At 47.4% G+C, this 19095-nt stretch overlaps 1 protein-coding gene across 1 annotated transcript; it reads right to left on the bottom strand.

Moving 5' to 3' along the window:
* Positions 1 to 585: 585 nt before the first annotated feature.
* Positions 586 to 6167, bottom strand: LOC148864623 (protein BREVIS RADIX-like). Its single transcript, XM_088975213.1, has 7 exons — positions 5787 to 6167; positions 5224 to 5454; positions 4325 to 4507; positions 2632 to 3059; positions 1969 to 2098; positions 1155 to 1531; positions 586 to 1063 (listed from the first exon to the last, which is right to left on the bottom strand). Exons 3-7 carry the CDS (start codon positions 4424 to 4426, stop codon positions 985 to 987), a joined length of 1116 nt encoding a protein of 371 aa, XP_088831339.1. The 5' UTR covers positions 4427 to 4507; positions 5224 to 5454; positions 5787 to 6167; the 3' UTR covers positions 586 to 984.
* Between the last annotated feature and the right edge of the window lie 12928 nt (positions 6168 to 19095).

Genomic DNA, 19095 nt, shown 5'->3' with positions numbered 1-19095 from the left:
GCTGAAGTTCGTTCAGTCAGCTCGGCTCAGTTCAATTGCATCCCTATTTTTCAATTTTGAATTTTGACATTGAATGGATATTGTGGAATACACATCATTCTTCTCAATTCTGATTGCTTATTTGAGTATTTGACATAAATGAATGACTAATATAGACATTGAATGGCGCTTTTCTTACAAAATAGACACCCTGTGATTAGGGGTGGTAAAACATAGCCCTCCAAAGTCCAAACGTTGTTCTTCAATAAAGACCCTCTCAAATTTCTGGATTCCAGCCTTTACCCCCAAAATCCGCGCCGAAGGTAAAATTGATAGATTATCCATTTGAGATTCTATGATGAAAAATAACAAAATGATGGATAATCTAGTAATTTTACTAGACATGTCCATTATTAGGTTCCAGCACTTCACCCCCAATCCGCTGACAGGATTAACTCTCTTGTAGACAAGCCCATGTCTCCATGCCTTTTTGTCTTGCCAAGTTCTCAAACTCTAAGATGCTGATTGGTTTCTGATTCTCCCGTACATATACATGAAAGCCGAGTATGGTTGTCTGCCCATGATGAAATCTACAACATAGCGTCGTGATAGGTGATACCATCAATGAACCCAATCCATTTCTCATCCAATAAAAGGTGTGTTACAAAATGCAAGCTCTGATTGTGTAATATGGAAGACAAAGGCCTCTTTGTCAAACAAGAGACACCCATTTAACCCATCTACCACAAGGCCAAAACTCACAAAGAGAGCAAGACCGAAAAATTTTACAAAGTGGTGGCAGCAATAACGTAAACAGTAAAACTAATTAACAAAGGAATCGGCGAATCGCTTTTGGTTAATTCTCAGGTGATGAAGGATCCATCGAGGAAGACAAATATATTGAGTTTGAGGATGCCCGTGTATCAGTTCTCATATACTGAAGGATACCTGTGTTTTTCAATTCTCCCACCTAACGATGCAGTGTGTGTATGTAAAAGTAATAATTTAGAGGTACTGGGCTTGTATTCTTTCTCTATTCTCTTCCCACCACATCTTCGCATGCACCTCACCAAATCTTTCGCGGCTACATACAAGATAAAGTTTACAATTGATGCGTAAGTAACGTGCCAACTTCTTGTTATAAATAATAACTAAACAGGGTGAAGCTTCTCTACCTGAATCTGACGCGCCGGAGCTCCCTGGTGCCATCCGGCAATTGTCTGATAGTAATGTATACACCGGGTTCATCTTGCTCGACCCACTCCGTCTCTTGATCACTGGCATTACTAATAGAAACAGAGGCTTCATCTCTGGACGACGTTGTCGTTCGTGATGCATCGACGGAAGATGTCTCTCCCTTGAATCCTGCGCCATAGCCATAGGCACTTGGACCAGCGCCACAGTGTTGGCCTCCGTGCTCTAGTGGGTCAGAAGGGAAGTACCCTTTGTTGCTAGGTGGTCTATAAAAGTGCCTTGGTGTACGTTCCTTGCTTAATGGTGGAGTTACGGGGCTTTCCCTTGCAGATCCGATTCTTGAGTAGGACGAATCTCTCTACAACCAAAGTAGGTAAACAATTGATGAATGAATGAAGGGGCTTTTCAAGCCAAGAGAAAATTGAGCAACAACAATATATCTAGTATGTATTTCAGAAAGGCTTTGGCTGAAGCTAGACAAGAGCATGCAGTAATTAATAGTATAAATATATGATACACGACCTTGTGTATGGCGCTTCCCAGCAAATAGACGCAACTCAAAGAAAACCCATTTACACGGATGACAACTGTATATTCAAGACCCTTCCTGCTAATCTTTTACACCTATTTAAACTGATTTCACACTTTGGTTTTATTCAATGATGAATGCTCCGTTCATTGGAATATCTATGACTGCATCCTAGGTCCTAGCACCATCCTGAACTAATAAGCTATCCAAAAAAAGAGAAACAAAAGAGTATCGAAATGCAGAATCAAAGTTCAAAGATGGTTTACCTCATCCTCAGACCTGGGAGGCGTAGGAAGAGCTTGACGGTTGAATCTCTGGACATTGTAGAGCTCCATGATTCTATCATAGTTCTCCCCCCACCATCGCTGGGCTTGCCATTTATTGAACATCTCCCGGCTAAGGAAGACAACCACATAATCAGCACTGATAGATTAATTTTATTTATTTATTTATTTATTTGGTAACACAGCAATTCATTGCAAAAACACAGAACAACTAAAGTCGTCAGTAGATATGGCGTTCAAACAGGGGTAACTAGGATATCTGAATTGAATCCTGACCTAGTCATCCAAATTAAGGGCCCATAAGGCAACCAATAGTCTAATATAATATTGGAGCGTTTGGTACATGATCTTGCGAGTCGACATGGAGGCATTACTCATTGATCACCAAATAATTTTCATTAAAAGGAATGACCCATGATTTTGGTGCACTGTGCCAGGTATCAATGGATTATCGAAAGCAGTCTAGTACTCATTAGCTCTCATAAGATGGCCAAGAAGCCAAGTCCAACCCCAGCAATGGACGCTGGATCACCCTCGAAGGTGAATTCCTATCACATAGTAATTAGTAATGTGGAAACTGGATATTTGACTGGATTTTAGGTCTAACAACGTAGAACCTGGAGGTCTGCAGTGCCGTATATTTACCTGAAGCGAATTCTCTTTAGATCATTCCCACCCTGAGGGAGAGAAACAAAGGTAATGTGAACTCCAGGTTCAACTTGGGCCATCCACTCCTTGGGCTCATCCTCGTCGACAAGTACTACATCGAAAGACTGTGCATACACGGATTCTAGCCCTCCAGGGGTTCGATCACCGCTTGACATCATCCCTTTAAACCTTGAGTCTGACCCCATACCCAGGTTCTCCCTATTAACGCTAGTGAAATCCCACGCCGGCGTCGAACTGGAGCTCCCGGTCCGCAGATGTGGATAATATTGAAACCCTTCTGAGGCCATATCGATGTCTGGGTAAGGTCTCTGGCCCTTCCTGCTGCTGCTGCTGCTGGAGCCTGAGCCCGTGCTGGGCTTGCAGTGCCGGTATGCGCCTGAGAATTTTAACGCCATGTCCTTAATCTGTACAACATTGTGAACAAATATATTCAGATTCAACGGGCAGGATCGGTCTACTGATCTGACGCAATGATATAGTGGGAGTCCCACCGTGGGACCCCTAATGGGCTTGATGGGTCAGACACCCCACTAATAGTAGTGATGGTGATGGGTTTGAGCAATATAGAAACATGGTAATGTATTGTGTCGAACAAGTGAACTGCAGTGGGTCGACAAGAATTCTCGAGCGGGTCCCACCAAAAATGCTCCACTGTGTTGTCTTTTCTCAAGATCCCCCGTAAGATCATCCTATGTACAAATACTATATTATTTTACATTATAATGTCTCTATTACCCCCAATATCTTTTGAATCCCCAATAACATCCAAAGCAAAATAGTCGGATGATTAATCATGGTGCAGGGCCTGCAGGCATTAAGTACAGTACTGCTGGTTTTGGTATGTCACGTGTGAAGAAAAAAGCACAATGAAGAACACCTGGCATTACCCTACCCATATTGGACCTAATCCATGGGTTGGAGAAGCGAGGCCAGACCTATCGACTCCAGCTTTCTGAATTCTGATTTCCTCGGTTGGCAAGGGCTGGCGAAGGATGCATTGTTTGCATGGTTGATTATTTCTAGCATCTAACCGTAAGAGACTGAAGAGAGCTTTCCCAAGTCCCACCCTATCTGAAAAGTGGGTAGTGGGAACGGAGCAATGGGGCATTACCCAAAACTTGCCATAAACAGATCCTAATTCCCAAGTCACGCATGAATATGGAGTAAAGACAGGCATGCATTACTGATCTGGGTATAGGGCATTTCAGTAAAAAACAATCTAAAGATGAATGTGGCTGTGTAAAGGGCAGAGGGTAGTGGGCATTTAATTGCATTTGATGGTTAACTGACCAGGAGTGGACATGGCGTACTTGTTGGTCAAACGGGAACCTCGTCAGGGTCAACCACAAAGCAATGAATTGATTTCTCATTTCCCTCTGTACGCAGGCTGGATTGGTGGGATTTGCAGGGATTTGTTGGGGATTGCAAAGTAACAATTTAAAATTGGTACTTTTGCTTTGATTCATTCTCTAAGGAATACAGTTCCTGGGTAATAAAATAAAGCATCAACGTTTGTTTAAAAAAAGAGGCATCATTATAAAAGATGGTCCCCCGTACCCAGCCTCACAAGAACTGCTTTGTTGTTACCACTTACAAGAAGAAAGACACTAAAGCAACAACAGATGTGAAGTATGGACTGAGACAAATAGAGACGGAGAGGGAATCGAACCTGCGCCGTCAGACTTTTGACGGCTTCTTTCGTACTTGGAGTGCCACGCGCAACATCTTCATCATCATCCAGTTGCTTCGAACACGCTATACATGTTAACATCCTCTCTCTCTCTCACACAGAGTCACAGTTGCCCTTTACTCTTTTGTTCGCTCTTCTGTTATTATTTTATTTACCTCTCACCTGCACAGTTGACAAATAGGATTTTCATTATGTTCGATGGCATTATTGTCATTCAAATTGTAGGGATAAGGGCCCCTATGAGCTTGCATTGCAAAATTTGCTATGACCGTAATACCCCCGGATTTTATCACCATTGCAGCATTCATTGCCCATTGGGAGATTTTAGCTAATAAGAAAGTTTAGGATTGGTTATGGTCAATGCATCGAAGAATATATTTATATTTATTAGGAAAAAAAAAGAAAGAAAAGGAGAGGGTATGGCCTTTGGGACAAGAGGAAATAATTGATATAATATTCAGACAATAATTGAAGCAATCAAAAAATTGAGGAATTTTGACACAGGGAAGAGTCAGCCTAGAGACTTGAGAGCAAATCAATGCGTTTTAGTGCACAGCGACCGAATAAAGAATTTGGAGTTTGAGAGCCGAAGTTTCTGATGGTGAACAGAAACTAATTTTTTAGAAATATATAATAATATTTTCAGATTATTTTATGTTAAGTTTCAATCTTCAAGAAACTAAAAGTGAGAGAAGGATTGGAATCTCTCTCTGATCGATGAGTGATCCAGTAATCGGGTTTTGAAATCTCCGTCTGTCGAGTGATGAAAGCATTCCATTCCATTAATGAAATGACGGAGAAATAAGCTTTAAAAAAAAGACAGAAAAGAAACTCTGGCGTTTAGATTTGATCCTTAGCTTGCAACAAAAATCACTTACCCTGTTGAGAACGAGCTTCCTTCTCTTCTTCTCTTGAAACAGATATAACCTTCTTCACTTTAAAACTCAAACGTCTCTCTTAAAGATGTTCCCTGCTTCTCTTCTCGTACTTTCTTGTCTATCGACAACGATTAGATCTGCATCAACAGGCAATGATTTGACGAGCTTCGTTCGCTGCAGAGACTTAAACTCTTCTCGTTCACTGTCTCTGTTTTGGTCACTCTATACAATCTGATAAACATGAAGAGAGAAACAAAGCGTCATTGATCTTCAGTGAGGCTTTTGAACTTTTTAAAGAAGAATCATGATGAAAACCCTAAAAAAACTGAAAACGTCAGAAAATTAATATCTACGAAACCACATTGGAAGCGGTTTAGCTTGTGGATGAAAACGGCAAAACTTTCGATTCGTAGTATCTCTCAGTCCTGTAGCTTCTTTAACAACCATTTTTAATCAATCAGCAGAACAGATTCGAGACATTTCAGAAAAAGAAAGAAAAGATCAATCTTTTGGTATAAGGGAAGCAAAAAAGCATGAACCAAATTCTCAACCACATCTCTCACCTTCATCTATTTCATGGAATGCCTCATACCAAGCCAAAATTGCTTAAGAGGTCTCAACATTCTTCAGTTGAAGCCTCTCAAAAGGCAGTTCCCAGTTCTATTCACTTTTACCAGCGCGACAAACAAAGCGGAAGACAACAAAGGAATCGCAGGATTCCAGCTACGAAGAATCCGTGTAGATTTTGAACCATTACCAATTTTAGAAGAAAATTCTTCGAACAGATTCCTAATATCTTCGCCAGAGAAAGTGAACTGGCAATATTCCGGCGATTTCACGGCAAAATTTCAGCGGGTTTTTGGAAATCCTTTTTAAGGTCGAAAGCACAGAGCCTCCGCAGCTGTTTCAGCTCCTGATTTTTCGTTTCGACCAGAAATAAACATAATTTCACTTCACTCGGCTCTCTTATTTATAGCGCTAGATAACCAACGTCATCCCCGCCGTTAATTAACGGCAAAGTTGACGGATTCCCATCATCCCCCCTCCTAACCGTTAACTGTTATCGCTACTCGTAAGTCGTAACTCGTCAAAACAAAACAGCTACCCATTAAACATCACTGGATAGGCCCCACATCTATGATCCATCCAATGAAATCAGACCATCCATCTTGTATATGTAGAATCTTAAAAATCCTAAGCGGGTGCGGGGCCAAGAGATCAGCCAGGTCCAGACGTTAATAAGAATCACAGAGTAGCATTTTTGTAATTATAGGTAAAACATCAGTTCTTTTTTCAAAATTTGGTTGAGAATATCTGAAAATTTGCAATCCCGTCAAAGTATACTGTATTTTGTATAAACTATAAAGGCCTCGTTTATTACGTGGATTTGTCTTGCCAAGCACGGCCGACTGGTTACCTGGTGTTACCAGTGACCAATCTGATTCGATTGGGAGTGGTTACTTGGTGTAGACGGTGATAGGGGAGAGGAGAGGCTGGAGAGCTTTAACTTTAGACGCTGTTACTTATCATCCTTAGCTTTATTCCTGGGCTGTGTTAAAGCAAAGCATGGAACGGCGGGACAATTCATCAGTGTCTTGAAAAGATAAATCAAATCTTCTGTCCCTCACTCACCAGTCTTATGCCACGTGTCGAGATCGGAAGGGACAAGCTTTCCCTAAAGAGGGTTCTCCTAGATCTTCCTAGCTTAGAAAGTTATGGTCAAGGTCCAAAGCAATTCCCGTCATTTATTTCTTTGTTTTGCAATGAAATTCAAAATCCTCCTTTTCTCCTACTTTCCAGTTTTCTCATCTCTTTAACAGCCTCTAACTATGACCAATAATGTGAATCATCCGTCTATTTTATTAGCTTATCACTAAGATTTAAGCCGTTGGATCGGGATCCAACACCTTAAAACCAAACCATCAACCTGATCCAAGTAATTCTGTCTGAACTAGATAAAAATTTTGCACCTTGGTTTAATTTTGCATTTATTTGTTTGTAACCGTGATTTTAATAAGGCTTAGTTTGGAAGGAGTACAAATACAAATATGTACAGTAAGGTTTTGCACTCTAAATATCTGCATTTGTATTCCTTCTAAACTGAGCCTAAAAAAATTTTGTACTTTTTATCTCATTTGCACTCATTGTCTGCAATTTTTGCATCTTGAAAACTGATGCAAAATTTGCATCACCTTCCCTCCTATCTCAATTCTCTGTCATATAAAGTGGGGACTAGATTGTCTTGCTTCCTACCTCACACCCAAATAGATAACCCTCGGCCTACCTTCATTCTCTTTCATATGAGCTTTGGGATTATATCACATTACTCCTTGTTTTGCTACTTCTTATAAATAAAGAAGATAAAATCAAATTTAAAGCAAAAGTAAACTAGAATTTGCATTCAGCATATTTACACTTTCTTGCATTAATATATATCTATATCTATCTATACTATTTTAAAAAGCATGAATGGCCTCAGTAATATTTCAAGAATTTTTTAAGGACAAAATTTATCCCTATATATTTAAATTTATTGATAAAAAATGAGGACAAATAGGGTAATCATTTCTTGATATTAATGAGTTGAAAAGAAGTAATTTAATGATATTTAATGCATTCATTTCTCTCTCAATAAATCCAACATTTAAGTTATTGACTTGCATTCATGTTCATCCAATCACATATTTAAATCATTTTTGTTTCTCCTCATTATTAAGTTCTATTAATTAAATCCATACTTAATAAATTAATAATTCTAATAACATAAAACTTATACTTTTAAAATCTACCTAGCAAAAAATAGTGTTTTCATCTAGGTAGTGGTGAGAAATTAAATCATTTTGGGTCAAATGGGTTAATCCATGTTGCCACGATTAAATAATAAAATTAAAAATAGATTGAAAAAAAAATTAAAAAAAAAAATAGGAACATTTTTAAATAATAATTAGTATGATAAATAAGAAAGGTTTTTATTAATGATGGAAATTGAATGTAAAATTTAAAACCAATTGGAAATAAAAATATTTTCCTATTCTCTCTCAATAAATCATATATTTAAGATATATTTTTCTCATCATTAAATTCTTGTAATTAAATCCACAATATTACTTTTAATAATATAAAAATAAATATTTTGAAAAGTAATTTGAAAACAAAACCACTTTCTTCCCCCCTGGTGGGTGGGTAAGCAATTCAACCATTTTGTGTCAAATGGATTAATAAATAATGCCATAATTAAATAATAAAAAATTAAAGTAAATAACTATGAAATGTAATAAATATTTTTATTAATGATGAAAATTGATGAAGGAAAATTTGGCTCGACCTCTTTATTATGAGACACGTGGCAGAAACGACAGCTCGGCAAAAGGGGTCAAGCCTAGGCGGCAAGAGCACACCGCCAAACTAACCCATCTTGTAACAGCTCGGGGTAGACTTCACCGAACTGCCACCTTGTAACAGCTCGGGGTAGACTTCGCCGAACTGACCGCCTTGTAACAGCTCGGGATAGACTTCGCCGAACTGCGCCTTGTAACAGCTCGGGGTAGACTTCACCGAACCGACCGCCTTGTAATAGCTCGGGGTAGACTTCGCCGAACTGACCGCCTTGTAACAGCTCGGGACAGACTTCGTCGAACTGACCCACCTTGTTACAGTTCGGGATACCTCCGAGCTCAAGACCGCATCGCTCAGCACTTCACATCATCTTCTAGGCACCAAAGCCAAACAAGTCGTACTACGCCTGGCACCGGAGAATTCCGTGCCCGAGGGTGCCACGCCTGACTGACTTGGGATCTGACGTTTGGCAGCTGCACTCTAAACAGCCACCTGCCACCGCCACTGACGCCGCCATCTCTAGTTGGACGGTTAAGCAGTGACGGTTAGGCAGTGACGGTTCTGTCTCAGCAGAAGGGACGACAGTAGAGTTGACAAACGCCAGAGTAATCATACCCGATCTGACAAGGGCCTCGGGGCGAGTACGCGAAGCGACTATAAGAGCCCCCTGCCCCCCCCCCCCCGATAAGAGAGGTATGCAAAAACCTTGCGCTATCTGGTATTACCTTGCTTTTGAAAGATTCTAACTTGAGCTTCGGAGCCTATACACCGGGTTCCCCCCGGAGCTTTCCCATCTCTCCCGTTTCAGGATCCCGACTACCTCGTTCGAAAGCAAGGCGGCGGACCGCTAAGACCAGCCGGATCGCGCTCCATCAATTGGCGCCGTCTGTGGGAAAACGCTTAAAAAGCCTCCCTCCAAACTTCGATACCCCCCTTTCTTGTTTAAAAATCCCAATACTCATGGCCTCCTCCAACAACACCGGATGCGGCACGGAGACAAACGCCACCGGGGAGCAACTTCAGGTCCCCGTGGTGTGCGTTGGACAGTTCACCATCCCCCTTTCGGCGGATGGGATCCCCATCCTGAACACGCCACAAGCAGTGGCACCCGTAAACCCTCCTACCACAAACGTCCCCTTTCATCTCCCCATTGAGACAACTTTCACTGAACCAACTGCCATCCCCCTGGCAGCTAGCCAAGACCGGTTGGCGGACCTGGTGCAATGCATACGGGCAATGCAAGCCCAAATGCAACAGTTCCAGCAACACCAGCTTCACCAGCACCAAGTGCTGCACAACATCTCCTAGTATCACTACCAACAGCAGTTCCCCCAACTGCCACTGAACCAACCACTACTTCCACCTCGCCACCCTGCTCCGAGGCCGGTCAAGGCCTCCCCGCAGGATGGGCGCCCCCGCCAGGCGAAGGCCTCCCGGCCCCAAAACCACCCCAACAGCCAGGCCTCGTCCCCAGGCCGAAGAGAGAGAAATGTCATCCCCGCCTCGCAACCTGCGGGTGGGTCGGGAACCTCGCCCGCGAGGTCGGCACCCCGGCGCTCCAAGCCCGAGCTCCCACTCACCGAAAATTGATTCAACGCCCTGGCGGCGGACTACCAGCACTCTGGGCCCATCGAGGTCGGTAACACGGAGGCCAGCAGCGCCGGCACAAGGCCCGCTCAACGGCGAAGGCGCCGGCGAAGCCGCCAGATCGCCACCCGCGCCTTGTCGGAAGTCAGAGGCAAAGCCACGAGCTCGGACGAGGTAGGGGCTACCCCGGCTCTCTCCGTTCCTTCCCCCCTTGCATCGGAACTCCTGGAGGTCCCCTTACCCAGACACTTCAAACTCCCACCTCTGGACAAGTACGACGGGTCCTTCGACCCCAACGACCACGTTGACGCCTTTCAGTCGCAAATGCACCTCGCCAGGGCTAGCGAATCGTGCATGTGCGTGGCCTTTACCACCACCCTCAGGGGGGTAGCCCGCACTTGGTACAGGAACCTGGCCCCCGGGTCGATAAAGTGCTGGGCCCAATTCATGCAAGTCTTCACCACGCACTTCGTCACCAGCCGACGGTGCCCTAGAACAGAGGAAAGCATCTTCGGAGTGGTCCACAGAGAAGGAGAGTCTATTCGGTGCTACATCAAGCGGTTCAACGAGGCATGCTTGCAAATACCACGGTTGGACCCCGAAGTGCAGCTCGCGGCAGCCAAAAGAGGGGTGACGCACAAAGAGTTCAAATGGCACATGGTGGCCAACCAGCCCGCGACCGTGGCCGAATTCCTCAAACTCGCGGATAAGTTCATGAAGACTGAGGAAGAGATCAACCAACAAACCGAAGGCGGGAATGAGAAAAGAAAGAGAGAAGGCGAGCTCCCCAACCCGGTGAGTAGAAAAAACCCGATCCGGGAGCTGAAGCCGAACCAGTCCTTCCGGGCCCCCTTAGCAGTTCAGACGGACTACACGCCGTCGAACACGAGGCGGACAGAGATCTTAATGACGATCAAAGACGCTCCGTACGTTAGGTGGCCACCTCGCCTGAAGGGAAATCCGAACGATAGAAACAAGAATTTGTATTGTAGTTTCCATAGAGGCCATGGTCATAGCACCGAACAGTGTAATAACCTCCGCGACGAGATAGAGGGACTCATCCGTCGCGGATACATGAGAAATTTTGTACAGCACAACAATAACAATAAAGCAGGTCGGCAAGGGGAGCAAGAAAATGATGCACCCGAGTCTAGCAACAGACCTGCCGAACCGTTGCAGAAGCAGCCTCCGGAAGAGAGGCCAGTTCGGGGAACCATCCATGTAATAGTGGGAGGATCCGTAGTAGCGGGGTGTACCTCGGCAGCAGCCCAGACTTCAGTTCGCGAAGTGGCCCTCGAAGAAAGGAACCGCCCAAAGAGGCCAAAGACCGAAGAGCCAATCTTTTTCACGGAGGACGACGCGCGAGGAGTCCACTACCCCCATGATGACGCGCTTGTCATTAAGCTAAGGAATAGCGATTTCGAGGTCAGGCGTGTGCTCGTAGATTCGGGCAGCTCAGCGGACATCCTCTTCAAATCGGCATTTGACCAGCTGCAGTTAAAGAGGAGCGAGCTGAAGCTCGCGAACACTCCCCTGGTAGGTTTCAGCGGAGAGGAAGTTAGGCCCCTCGGGAAAATAACTGTCCCTGTGGAAGTCGACACATGGCCCTATGCGGTCAAACTCAACCATGATTTCCTGGTAGTCGCGACCCCCTACCCATACAATGCCATAATAGGGCGGCCGATCACGCATGTCCTACGGGCGACGGTCTCCACCTACTATTTGGCCATGAAGTTCCCTACGGACTTCGGTATAGGGGTAGCGTGGGGCGACCAGCTCGAGTCCCGCAAGTGCTACGTTGCCGCCCTAAAGGGAAAAACCAAGACGGCCGACAACCTCGAGCTGAAGCGGCCGGTGCAGCAAGGTGAGGAGCGATCTTCGCCCACGGAGGAAACAGTCGCAATCCAGGCTTCAGCTACGGACCCAGCTCGCACACTAAGCATCGGAGCTTCCATCGAAGATCCCCTACGAGCCGAACTGGTAAGTTTTTTACTCCAAAATTTAGATATTTTTGCCTGGTCCGCGGCCGACATGCCCGGCATTAGCCCCGGACTGATAACTCACAAGCTTCATACTGACCTTGTAGTCAGACCCGTTAGACAGAAGAAATGCAACTTAGCCCCAGAACGCTGGAGAGCGATCGACGAGGAGGTTGAGAAGCTCCTCACGGCAAACTTCATAAGGTAAGTCCACTACCCGAGCTGGGTGGCCAACCCGGTGTTGGTAAAAAAGGCAAACGGCAAGTGGCGCATGTGCGTCGACTATACCGACCTGAACCGAGCTTGCCCGAAAGACTGCTTCCCCCTCCCCAGAATTGACCGCCTAGTGGACGCGACCTCGGGAAACGAGTTGCTAAGCTTCCTGGACGCCTACTCGGGCTACAACCAAGTTAGGATGGACCCATCCGACGCGGAAAAAACCAGCTTCATTACCGAGTTCGACCTGTATTGCTACAAAATCATGCCCTTCAGACTAAAAAACGTCAGGGCAACCTTCCAAAGACTTGTAAATAAGCTGTTTCGGCCCCTGATTGGTATGAAGATAGAGTGCTATGTAGACGACATGGTCGTCAAAACTCAGTTTTCACAAGAGTTAATACAAGACTTAGATTCTGTTTTCCAAATCCTGCGACACTTTAGCATGAAGTTGAATCCCAACAAGTGTGTCTTCGGCGTCACCTCGGGCAAGTTCCTAGGCTACATTGTCAATCGGCGCGGTATTGAGGCCAACCCGGACAAAGTAAAAGCCGTTCTAGATATGAAACCACCTCGGAAAGTAAAAGAGGTCCAGAGGCTAAACGTCCGCATAGCCGCTCTAAGCCGCTTCTTATCCAAGTCAGTAGACCGTTGCCTACCCTTCTTCAAGGCAGTCAAAGGCAAAGGGTTCGAATGGACCCAGGACTGCCAGTTCGTGTTCGACGAACTAAAAGGTTACCTCGCTAGTATACCAACCTTAGCCCGGCCCGAGGTGGGCGAGGTCTTACAACTGTACCTCTCGGCGAGCGACGAGGCGGTCAGTTCGGTACTAATAAAGGAAACAGACCGGGTCCAACGACCCATATATTATGTTAGTAAGATTTTGCAGGGAGCAGAGGCAAGGTACCCGGCAATAGAAAAACTAGCATACGCCCTAGTAACAGCAGCTCGGAAACTCCGCCCGTACTTCCAGGCTCATACAGTCATCGTCCTAACTGACAAGCCTCTCAGACAAGTTTTACTCAAACACGAAGTCTCCGGTCGACTGACGAAATGGGCCATCGAACTCAGCGAGTACGATCTCCAGTACAAACCGAGAACCGCTATCAAGGCCCAAGATTTGGCAGATTTTATCGTCGAGTGCACTTTCAGCCACGAAGCCCCGCAGGTCGAGCCCGAGGTCCCCATTTGCGGCGATCCCGGAGCTCCTGAGCCCATAGAGTTCGAACCCCATGAAGTAACATCCAGTGTGGCATCTCTCCTGATCAGGCGAAGAGCAAATTGGGATGAGGAGCCCTAGATCCTTCACGTTGATGGTTCCTCGAACCGGTAGGGCAGCGGAGCTGGAATAGTCTTGTGCGGCCCGAGCGGCACAAAAGTAGAGTACGCGCTACGCTTTGAGTTCGCGGCATCCAACAACGAGGCAAAGTACGAAGCACTAATCGTCGGGCTGGACCTAGCGCGAAAGTTGAAGGCAAAACACTTGGTCATCTGCAGCGATTCTCAGCTCGTGGTAAACCAAGTTACCGGCGAATACGAAGCACGCGATCTCTCCATGATCGCATATTTGGCCTAAGTAAAAGAAGCCCTGCTCAACTTCCGGTCACACATCATCAGGCAAATCCCGAGGTCCGAAAACACTGAGGCCGACGCCCTGTCCCGGTTAGCCAGCACGAGTCACAACAATATGAGAACAGTGTACATAGAGGACTTACCTCGGCCTAGTATTCTGGGGGGGACAGAGGAGGTCGCTCCCATCTTAGAAGCAGAGCCGAGTTAGATCGATCCACTCGCGAGCTTCCTGATAGACAGAACCCTCCCTATAGAACGCAATGCCGCCAAAAGGGTGCAGCGCCAGGCGGCCAAATATGTCATAATAGACGAACGGTTATACCGACGGTCGTACACGCTCCCCTATTTGCGGTGCCTGCGACCTACCGAAGCCGAGTTTGTACTCCGCGACACTCATGAAGGCCTATGCGGCGGACACTTGGGGGGCAGAGCACTCGCCCAAAAGACACTTCGACAAGGATACTATTGGCCAACGATGAAGGCAGAAGCTGTCGAGCTCGTTAGAAAATGCGACAAGTGTCAGAAGCACGCTAACATCCACCAACAACCTGCCTCCGACCTCAAATTCCTCGCCAGCCCGTGGCCCTTTGCACAATGGGGCATCGACCTCCTCGGGCCATTCCCACCAGCAGCAGGCGGGCGAAAATTCTTAGTTGTTGTGGTAGATTATTTTACGAAGTGGATAGATGCCGAACCTCTGGCAACTGTTTCGGCCCGAAACATACAGAACTACTTTTGGAAGAACATAATTTGTCGCTTCGGATTACCTCGGGTTCTAATTTCCGACAATGGCAAACAGTTCGAGGATATCAAGTTCCAAGAGTGGTGCCAGGACATGGGGATTCGGAAAAATTTCACGTCAGTCGCGCACCCACAGGCAAACGGTCAGACGGAAGTAATGAACAGAGCCATCCTATGCGGACTAAAGCACGTCTGGATCGAGCTAAGGGATTGTGGGCCGAAGAGCTACCAAGTGTCTTATGGGCTCACCGAACGACCGAAAAAGCAGCCACGGGAGAAACCCCCTTCAACCTCACCTACGGCACTGAAGCGGTGATCCCGGCGGAAATCGAAATACCAACGTTGCGATTAGAAACATACAACGATCGGACGAACGGAGACGAGTTACGCACCAACCTCGACCTACTGGACGAGGTAAGGGACCTCGCGCACATCCGAACAGCGGCATACCAGCAGCAGGTAGCCCGCTACTACAATAGCAGAGTAAAGCGATGAAGCTTCCGAGTCGGTGACCTGGTCCTCGGGAAAATTATGGTGCCCGAACCCGGCGTCGGCAAGCTTGGACCTAATTGGGAAGGTCCCTATAAAGTAAAAACAGCGCTCGGGGGCGCATATGAACTCGAAACCTTGGAAGGCAAACGAGTACGCCGAACGTGGAACATCGTGAACTTGAGGCGATACTACCTATAAACCACCTAGCGAAGTGGACAAAGTCAGGCCGTGCCACAAGGCAAACCGAGGAACTTCAGCACATTATTAGCTCGGCAAAAAATCAGTTCGCGGCGTAAAAGACCACGGAAATCTAAAAACCCAGCAAAGAAACAACTCGGGGAAGATGAGCAAGGGGAAAAAGACACGCCATTGCAAGAAACAGTACATTGGCAAAAAAAAAAAAAACTACATGCCCGGAGCAACTTCTTCGCCATTGGAAGGCACTTCAACAACACCCGAAGGCCCTACCTCTCCTTCAGAGTCCGGCTCGCCATCGGCAACATTGGCCATCTCCTGAGTTATGCGCGAAGTGGTTATGGCACTTACATCGAGGTCGGGGTATGTATTCCGGATCATCCACCGGCTCAACTTGAACCCCCTCCTGTAAGAGTCCACCATCAGATCGTCAAAACGCGGGGAGGCAATGTAGTCTTCAACTGCCTTCTTTTTGGCGTCTTCAATGCCTTGGGAGAAAATCTGTGTTCTCTCCCTAATGTCTTCCTGAAGATACTCGACTTGATGCTGCAAATCCAACTTTAAGTCCGCCATGTGCTTGACAACTACCCCCATGGCCTCGGCGTCACGCTGAGACCTCGCCTGTCTGGCCATCGCGATGCGAGCAGCCTTTTCAGCAGCGTAAGCAGCCGCCTCAGCAGCCCGGGTATTTGCCTCTGCAGCACGGAAGGCCTCTTCAGCCACATGAGCAGCAGCCTCAGCAGCTCGCGCCTGTCGCGAGCTCCTCTCCACTTGGGCAGCCAAGGCATGAATTGAAGAATTCACCAACCAAAAGAAACAAGTGAGCAAATAACAGCAGAAGCAACAGAATAAAAAAGGAAGACGGCATCTCACTTACCACCATGGCATGTGTTACGGCGCGGCAAGCGACCTGATTCAAGGGAAGATCGGTCCACGCCGCGACCTCCTCGGGGAAAGTAGCATCCCTACTCTTTTGAAGAGCGTAGTTCGGCATCAACACGCTCCTAAACTCCCCTTGAGCTCCCGAGCCTGAGGGCCCAGCCCGCGTATGAGCAGACCCGGAGTAAGGAGCACTTGAGTACGCAGGAGCGCCCGTATGAGTGGTTTCAGCGAAAGGCGCCCCGGTAGTCTCGTGCACCGGTGGAGTCACTTCGGGCTCCCTAGGCAGATCCTCTGTCGTATGGTCTGGGGCTTGGGGCTCCTCATCCAGGGGCAGCTCGGTACGAGTTCGCTTGGCGACCCGCTTCCTCCTCTTCATACCTTGGAACAAACGCCCGCCGCGAGTTCTCTCCGCATCCATCACACCTGCAGAACGAGTTCGACATCAGAAAAAACGAACAGAGCATGCAAGAAACCGCATAGCTAGAAACCTACCCGAACTCAGGCGGCTGCAAAAAACTTAGCCTCCGTTAAGTAGTGGTGGCACTTTAAGCCTTGCCGTGCCCACTGCCGGAGACCCTTCACCGTCTCTTTATCAAGAGTTACGCCCGAGTCGGGAGCGGCCTCACCCCACCCGGTCTGAAAGGGCCATCCTTGTGCACTTCGCACGCCGAAATAGTCCCGCTTCCACGCCGGGACCTTGTTAGGGAGATCGTGCAGAAGCTTAAAACCCTGGCGAGGAGTAAGGTAATACGCCCGTCTCCCCCCAGGAAGAGGACCCGCCTGTCTCTTGAGCATCAAGATAGAGGAGAATATCTCTAAGTCTAAGGGGAAATTCTGCTCACAAAAAAGGGATATCGTCCCCACCAGGTTCCGAATAGAGTTCGGATGAAGCTGGCCAATGGTGACACCAAAGTGGTTTATGACTTCGACGAGGAGGGGATGGAAAGGAAGTCGCAACCCTGCGGCGAGCTGCTCTCGAAAAATCACGATCTCGTCGGGACCATGTTCCCAAGGAAAGCTACCCGAAGGAATGAAATAGGTGTACCCCCCAGGAAGATTGTAGGACAGAAGTATGGATTGAAGCCCTTCATGCGTCATGGTCGAAGGACCAAACCTGTCTAGCATCCGACCTCGGCGGGAGGTAGACGCCAAACTGCCCGAAGCAACTCAGCCCACTAGTTCATAGTCTTCAAGCTCCACCTCGGGATCACTGAGGCAGTCTGGGGACACGGCTCGGTTGGTGGAACGTACGTCGGCCCTACTCGAAGAATCGTCTGAGCTATCAAAGCTAGACATTGGGGAAAAGATAGATTCAAGAAAGTACTCACTGGAAAGTTTGAAGAACAAGCTAAAGAACCGTGAAGACTGTATAACCAGCATCGACGCGAGCTGGAAGTAAGACGCGAGTTGGAAGGTTGGACGCGAACTCGATAGACAACCGCAGAAGTGACAAACCAACCGGGGTCCCCCACTATTTATAGCTACAGTAACCAAGAATCGACCGTGCAGACTGAAGACGATCCGACGGCCCACGTTCTTACCAACTTTGCAACCCTTAAAGTCGAGACGTGATTGGCGCACGTCTTTCCAAAAAAAGCGGAACGTCAGCACGTCTTTTTGAAACCAACGTCACTTCGACACGCGTCTTTTCGAATCTGACGCGCCGCACGTCTCCCTGACAGTCGACGGCGTACGTATAGCAGTGGCGTGCCTTTTTGAAATGACCCGCTGTCACGTCCTAGCGGCGCGAGTTGGTTTGAAATTTAAAACGCACGGTCACAACCACCAGCGTTTTTGAGTAAGGCACGTTCCCAGCCTTCTCAAAAACCGAAAAAACCCTAGCAAAAGCATCTCGTACAGTGAAGGTTTGAAGGACGGGACAAATCTACAACCACCTCGTGAAAACTCCCCGCACCATGGCAAGGCCCACGGCGCAAGGAGTGGGGGGCAATTGATGAAGGAAAATTTGGCCCGACCTCTTTATTATGAGACACGTGGCAGAAACGACAGCTCGGCAAAAGGGGTCAAGCCTAGGCGGCAAGAGCACACTCCGCCGAACTAACCCATCTTGTAACAGCTCGGGGTAGACTTCACCGAACTGCCACTTTGTAACAGCTCGGGGTAGACTTCGCCGAACTGACCGCCTTGTAACAGCTCGGGATAGACTTCGCCGAACTGCGCCTTGTAACAGCTCGAGGTAGACTTCACCGAACCGACCGCCTTGTAATAGCTCGGGGTAGACTTCGCCGAACTGACCGCCTTGTAACAGCTCGGGACAGACTTCGCCGAACTGACCCACCTTGTTACAGTTCGGGATACCTCCGAGCTCAAGACTGCCTCGCTCAGCACTTCACATCATCTTCTAGGCACCAAAGCCAAACAAGTCGTACCACGCCTGGCACCAGGGAATTCCGTGCCCGAGGGCGCCACGCCTGACTGACTTGGGATCTGACGTTTGGCAGCTGCACTCTAAACGGCCACCTGCCACCGCCACTGACGCCGCCATCTCCAGTTGGACGGTTAAGCAGTGACGGTTAGGCAGTGACGGTTCTGTCTCAGCAGAATGGACGACAGCCGAGTTGACAAGCGCCAGAGTAATCATACCCGATCTGACAAGGGCCTCGGAGCGAGTACGCGAAGCGACTATAAGAGCCTCCCCCCCCCCCGATAAGAGAGGTATGCAAAAACCTTGCGCTATCTGGTATTACCTTGCTTTTGAAAGATTCTAACTTGAGCTTCGGAGCCTATACACCGGGTTCCCCCCGGAGCTTTCCCATCTCTCCCGTTTCAGGATCCCGACTACCTCGTTCGAAAGCAAGGCGACGAACAGCTAAGACCAGCCGGATCGCGCTCCATCAAAAATGTAATGCAA

Source organism: Nelumbo lutea, chromosome 3 (genome assembly GCF_056320005.1).
Source record: "Nelumbo lutea isolate HS-2025 chromosome 3, American lotus-T2T, whole genome shotgun sequence".
NCBI lineage: Eukaryota > Viridiplantae > Streptophyta > Magnoliopsida > Proteales > Nelumbonaceae > Nelumbo > Nelumbo lutea.
This window is presented reverse-complemented; position numbering and strand designations above follow the sequence as displayed.

Bases quoted from the DNA above. Each gene is read 5' to 3' on its own strand.
- LOC148864623 (XM_088975213.1), bottom strand. From the start codon at position 4,426: ATGTTAACATGTATAGCGTGTTCGAAGCAACTGGATGATGATGAAGAT. The intron at 3,060-4,324 runs GTTCGATTCCCT...AATGTTGTACAG, and splicing joins TCAAAAGTCTGACGGCGCAG to ATTAAGGACATGGCGTTAAA. The intron at 2,099-2,631 runs GTAAATATACGG...TGTCTTCCTTAG, and splicing joins CTAAAGAGAATTCGCTTCAG to CCGGGAGATGTTCAATAAAT.